Source organism: Euleptes europaea, chromosome 10 (assembly GCF_029931775.1).
Source record: "Euleptes europaea isolate rEulEur1 chromosome 10, rEulEur1.hap1, whole genome shotgun sequence".
NCBI classification, from domain to species: domain Eukaryota; kingdom Metazoa; phylum Chordata; class Lepidosauria; order Squamata; family Sphaerodactylidae; genus Euleptes; species Euleptes europaea.
Window position 1 is genome coordinate 23428325 of NC_079321.1, and position 6638 is coordinate 23434962.

General features: G+C 51.2%; 1 protein-coding gene across 1 annotated transcript; it reads right to left on the bottom strand.

The window, feature by feature from the left end:
• Positions 1–1543: 1543 nt before the first annotated feature.
• On the bottom strand, positions 1544–2206 carry RHOB (ras homolog family member B). Its single transcript, XM_056856758.1, has one exon. The coding sequence runs from the start codon at positions 2144–2146 to the stop codon at positions 1556–1558; it is 591 nt and encodes a 196-aa protein (XP_056712736.1). The 5' UTR covers positions 2147–2206; the 3' UTR covers positions 1544–1555.
• Between the last annotated feature and the right edge of the window lie 4432 nt (positions 2207–6638).

Sequence of the window (6638 nt, forward strand, 5' to 3'; positions counted from 1 at the left end):
GATTATTCAGAAAACTGTCCTAGTGTCTCAATAAGACTTCATTTTTGTCCAAACTTCATCACACGACAAGAAAAAGCACAGAGAGGATCTCATGAATGTAGTCATAGAGTCTTTTAATACTTTACATTAAAAAAAACTGCATACACAGCTTATATTGTTGTATGTAAACTTCACATGTTTTTTTTTTAACCAGGTCAATTTAGAGTTGTTTTTAAGTCCTTAGTACCATTGCATAAAATGGTAATGGGAGGGGAAAAAAGCAAAGTCTGTTGTGTAAAACAAAGAAGCACAAGGTATTCTCTTGAACAGACCTCAAAGTTGACCTTGCAAAAATATGTGTGCTATGGTTTTAAAAAAATGATCCCAAATAAACCGCACTTAGCACTCAAAAAACATGTAATTGTCACAAATAAAGACAGTGTTTCTCAAGGCAAAAAAAAAATAATACAGTGGTTTTGCTTAAGTCAATCAAAAGGACAGAAAAACAAAGGACCCAATCCAGCCAAGAGTCATGCACCGAAGTCCCATTGATTAACTGGCAAAGTTTATACATGCTTGGGAATCAACAGGATTTCAAAGTGCTTCGCTGGAGCAGTGCTTAGCTGGACCCTGCCCCAAATGAGGTTCAGGTTTAAGAAAAGTTTCTTTCTGTCTTTCTTGTAATGCTACAGTGTTGGATGGCAGATCACAAGCGCATAAAGTGTCGACTTGTTTTTGTTTTTTAAATTAAACACACATTTGTGCAAAATAAGTTCTCTCTCTCTTTTTTGCGAAGGTAGATCATTTAAATAAACCCAATCGAAGTATCTGCAGCTTCAGGGAAAAAAAAGAGAGGAAAAAACCGAAGAGAGCAGGCATAGAAACCCTGAAGTTTGAACACATTTTTCCCTCCCCCACCCCTCGCTGCTTTCTCTCCCCATGGCCGGGCCTCTCTGAAGAGCCATTAGGACAAACCCCCCCCCCAAAGGCAAATCAGTCCCAAGAGTGGCAGAGGCGGCCCAGTTCCCGGTTAAAGGAGCCACACCTTGTTTTGCACCAACAACCCCGAGAGAGAAGACGGTCTATGTACACGCTTACAGCAGGTCCCTCCCCTCCCGGGATGCAACCCCCTCCAGGAAAAATACCCACGAGCAAAGGGATGCAAACGCCCAGACGGTCCCAAATAGGGTCTCTTCCCCCCCCCCTTGTCCTCTTTCCAAATAGGGGGAGGCGTCCAGGCCCTCCGCCGAGCGGATCCCCATTTGCAGCGGGTGACCAACCAGTCCCTTTCCCCCAAGGAAAGGCAGGCGGCGTCCGTCCAAGTCGGGTCCAGTCAAGTCCGACGCCCTTTCGCTGGATCAGTCCCGGGGGAACGATGCTTTTGCAAAAGCACCCCCCTAGCATTTCTTTTGCAAATGCACCCCCCCGGCATTTCTTTTGCAAATGCACCCCCCCCCGGCATTGGGGGGGGAGGGACCCAAGAGCTCTCCGCGCTGGAGGCGGCCGCAGCCCGCCCCCTCGAGGTCCGCGCCTGCCCCCCTCCCGGCCCCCCCGGGGCTCCCCGCCCCCCTCCCCGTCATAGGACCTTGCAGCAATTGATGCAGCCGTTCTGGGTGCCGTAGCGCTTCTGCAGGGCGGCGCGGGTGGCGGTCTCGAAGACCTCCCGCACGCCGTCCTTGGTCTTGGCCGAGCACTCGAGGTAGTCGTAGGCCTGGATGCGGACGGCCATGGCGCGGCCGTCCTCGGTGCGCACCGGCTCCTGCTTCATGCGGGCCAGCTCGTTGCGCACGTGCTCGTCGTTGCGCAGGTCCTTCTTGTTGGCCACCAGGATGATGGGCACGTTGGGGCAGAAGTGCTTCACCTCGGGCACCCACTTCTCCGGGATGTTCTCCAGCGAGTCCGGGCTGTCCACCGAGAAGCACATGAGGATCACGTCGGTGTCCGGGTAGGAGAGCGGCCGCAGGCGGTCGTAGTCCTCCTGGCCGGCCGTGTCCCACAGGGCCAGCTCCACCTGCTTGCCGTCCACCTCGATGTCGGCCACGTAGTTCTCGAAGACGGTGGGCACGTACACCTCCGGGAACTCGTCCTTGCTGAAGACGATCAGCAGGCACGTCTTGCCGCACGCCCCGTCGCCCACCACCACCAGCTTCTTGCGGATCGCCGCCATGGCCAGCGTCGCCGAGCCCGCCCGGGGCGGCTGCTCCAGCAGGGAGCTCGAGACGTCGCCTTCGCCCCGCTCTGCTGCCGCCGCCGCCTCTGCCTTGCGGTAGGGCACCGTGGCGAGGAGGAAGCCCGGCGAGTCTCCCCTCTAGGCGCTGGGGTCGCCGTCGGCAGCGGGAAGGGAGCCGCCCTCTCCTGCCGGGGGCGCCGCGCCCCGGACACTGGCCAGGGGGGAAAGGCGCTTCCCTGCACCGAATCCCCTCTCTTTCCTTGCAAGGCTTGCAACCCCCTCTTTCCTTGCAAGGCTTTCCTTGCAACCCCCCTCTCTTTCCTTGCAAGGCTTGCAATGCTCTCCTTGCAACCCCCCTCTCTTTCCTTGCAAGGCTTGCAATCCCCTCTTTTCCTTGCAAGGCTGGGGAAAGCCGGATCGCAGCGGTGGTCGGCCTCCCGCTTGCAACGGAGCTCTTCGGCCGCCCCTTCCAACAAAAACCTCTCCTCTTTCTCGGCTCCTATGCCATACTGCCGCGGCAACCGGCTATTTAAAGGGGCCGGCGACTTTCTTAATATAGCTGGCCAATGGGAAGCGAGAGGGTGAGGTCATCCTTTCGGAGGAGGCCGGCGATTGGCGGGCCGTGCTGCAGGCGCCGGGGCGGGGCCGAGGCGCCGGTGATTGACAGCCGGCCGGGAGGGATGCCTGCTGTTGCCGCAGGTCGTCGGGGGTGCGCGGGGACGGGGCGGAAGGGAGCGCGGACGCCCCTCCTCGCTGCTGCCCAAACCCCCAGGCCGGGCTGTGATTGGAGGGCTGCCTTCGGGCTTCCCTGGTCCTGCCGCCCTCCCCCCAGCCCCGCCCGGTCCCTGGGAGAAGTTGCACCGCAGGCTGTGCTGGAGCCGGTCGTTCCGAGGGCGCAAAACGTTATGAAGCGATCCTCAACAGCTCTGGTAGAGAAGGGCAAGAGTCCAGTAGCGCCTTAAAGACTAACAAAAATATTTTCTGGCAGGGTGTGAGCTTTCGTGAGCCACAGCTCACTTCTTCAGATACAGCTTAGAATGTGAATCCATCTGTCTTTAAGTAGAGGAGAGTGAATTCAGGCAAGCATTAGTATTAGAAAAGGGCAAGAGTCCAGTAGCACCTTAAAGACTAACAAGAATATTTTCTGGTAGGGTATGAGCTTTTCGTGAGCCACAGCTCACTTCTTCAGATGCAGCTAGAATGTGAATCCATCTGTCTTTAAGTAGAGGAGAGTGAATTCAGACAAGCATCAGTATGTAAATGTGAATAGCAGGCGTGATGGGATTAGGTGTGGTATTCAGAAGAGTCTGTGATGTCCAGGGGAGAGATGGGTAATGAGCCATGAATGCAAGGTCTTTATTCAGCCCAGGTAAATGCATTAACCTTAGTTGCAATATCAACTGTAATTCAGATGGATTCACATTCTAAGCTGTATCTGAAGAAGTGAGCTGTGGCTCACGAAAGCTCATACCCTGCCAGAAAATATTTTTGCTAGTCTTTAAGGTGCTACTGGACTCTTGCCCTTTTCTACTACTGCAGACAGACTAACACGGCTACCTACTGTGAATTCTCAACAGCTCTGTTTGGAAGGAAGTGCCATGTTATCCAATGGGCCTTTACTCCCAGGAAAGCACCCTTACGAGGGCACTGTTAGTGGCTCCTGTTGCCAGGTCCCTCGTTGCCACCAGCGGGAGATTTTGGGGGGCGGAGTCTGAGGAGGGCAGGGTTTGGGGAGGGACTTCAATGCCATAGAGTCCAATTGCCAAAGTGACCATTTTCTCCAGGTGAACTGATCTCTATTGGCTGGAGATCTCCAGCTGGTACCTGGAGGATGGCAACCCTATATAGGGGCCGTATGGCGTCGGGCACTTGTTGCTAAGGCGTCTACCCAATGCAAGAAGCTGCCGGCCGCCGTCAGTTTGCACGAGAGTAGCCCGATGGAAGGGAGCGAACTGGAGAAAGCGCAGCGAGAGCAAAACATTGCCGAGGGATTGTGTTGCCTCCCACTTCGGCCGCGGCAGCAGTTGTGGTTTTTGTTTTTGTTTTTGTCAATGGTGGCCTTGTAGTTTTAGTTTGCTTTTTTTCCCTTTTTGTGTGCTGCAAATGTCAGATCTGATGGAAAGCAGGGAGGCGCTTGCCGGGCGGGGAAGTCTCTCTCCGATTACGTTACTGTGCCCTGACCAAAAAGTCCCCTGGCCCTTTAAGACTAACTTTTGTTGTAGCGGAAGTTTTCCTAAATCGGAGCTGGCTTCAGCTCCAACGCAGCCCCCTTGGTTCCATAAACGTCACCTCGGTGCTGCCTACCCTGTAAAAAGCAGTATTCAAAATAGGAGTTTGCATAACTCACTAAAGAAGATAATAACAATAAAATTTCAAAGCAGTAACAATTAATTGCACATCTATTCAAAATCAAATTAAAACTTCTTAGTTGAAATTTGTTCAACAAAACTGATTAACTTGATCCAGCGGTACCGGCCCTTCAAAGTCTGGGGGAAAAAAGTCTCACAGTTTCCACCACATTTGCCAGCATGGTGCCATAGCTTGATCTATTGTAAATTAGCGAACAACACAGTTGAAGGGGCCCACCTCTAGCACCACCCTCTGCTGCTCCCTTGCCTCTTAGTGCCCCCCTAGGTCATCCCACCGCCCCCCAGGGGGTGGTACTGCCCACTTTGGGAACCACTGATTTAGAGCATTGAAACACACACACACAACAGCAAAGCCTCTCTCTCCCCCCCTCCTTTTAAAGGGCAACCTTTGGGGTTGCCTAGACACAGCAGAGGTAATCATGAACAAGCTGATGAACTGGAACTCGACTCCTTGGGGATTACTTTGAGAATCCAGTGGAGAAAAGGAACTTAACACATTATAGTGCCAGATTTTTCCCTCCTGCAAAAAAACTTATGTTTATAGAAGAATATTGTTAAGCGCTATAAATCAAGAAATGGAATGTTTCCTTCCCTACTGTTAACTTGCATTGATATTTAGTTGCTCAGGGCATCCATACAAATTAATTGGAGGAAGTATGCCATTTCATTTGTGTTAGTCATTTTTGCCTGCCTCGTCGAGCTCGGGGGCCCTTATAAAATTTCAAATCACGAGAAATGTTATAAATAAAACAAGCATTTTTTTAAAAAAAAAATCAAGGGTAAAACCAGCAGGTGTTGATTAAAATTATTCATCCGATAACATCCACTCAGCAACCGCCTACCCACGTTACCAAAAAGCCCTTAGAAGCAGAGCCTTTCAAAATGGGATGTTGGTACAGCCTGGAATTTCATTGGGGAGATCTTTCCATAGCACCGGGGATGTCACAGCAAAGGGCTGGATCCTGGCAGAGGTCCCAATATCATCTAGTATAGCCATTCATGTTGTACTGCTGTTTATTTTCTCTGTTTTACTTATGATTGTTTTGTTTATTGTCATTGCTGTTGGGATGCTACAAAGCCATAACAAACCACAGACCTGCTGCTCTTGTGAATAAACCTCTTGGAAACGCAGTAATCTGGAATGTCTTTTGCCCCATTGCGTCCAAGAAATGGTACTGGGGAGGCTGCTCTGCCCCCCCCCCCCATTCCACAGTACAGTTGTCTGTTTGTACTGCATCCTGTGGTCTTTCACCCTGGACGTTTAAATGTAAGGACTCCCTCTTTACAGTGAGTGGTTTCAGGTCGACACCTCAAGGAGTGTGCTTGCTTGCCAAGGCCATCGTTGTTAAGCAGAGAAGAAATGAAATCTTGGATGTGGGGAAGTGGCACACACAATGGTCACAGGCCCCAGCAAACAAATGCAAACAGAAGATTTGGTGAATCTGGTTCCGCTGAGGTGCTCAGGTAACTTTGACAGTCTTATGGGGGTGGGCTTTGGATGGCAATGCATATTTCAATTGCAAAGCTACAGTCTGCTTTTGCGGGAAGGGGGGAGGTTCTTGCTGACTCCATAGTCCAGGACCCCAGAGGCGTCCCTCCCCCAAGCCCGGCCAAGACTGTACCGCTATCTGATTCACCAGACCCCCACCCTATTTTTTCCTACCACAAATGCATTCCCCACCTTTGCCTAGGGCAGGCCTGACGTGAGATTTTCTTCCTGTCTCCTTTTCTCGTTCTCTTTCCCTCAATCCTCTCTACTCATCTGACCACCACAGTCCTTGTTCTTCCGTCTGATGCCTACTCAGTTCGTCCAACTCCTCTTTGTTGTTAAATATGATTAAAGAATATGATTTGACAATTGCAGAGACGAACCTGGGGATGGTGACGTACAAACACAACAGAGTTTAATAGCAGGGATCCCTGACTATTAAGAGCACTGGGTTTTTTTTCCTGTAAAATAACTGGAGTCTTGTAGCACCTTAAAGACTAATAACATTTTACTAATAACATACTAACCAAGCTCACCAGTTAAGATCTGCCTGTCAAGCTCTCCTCTCTGCCTCCATCTTCAGAGGCGAGGTGGGGGGTGACTAGAGACAGGGCATTTTCTGTATTGGCAC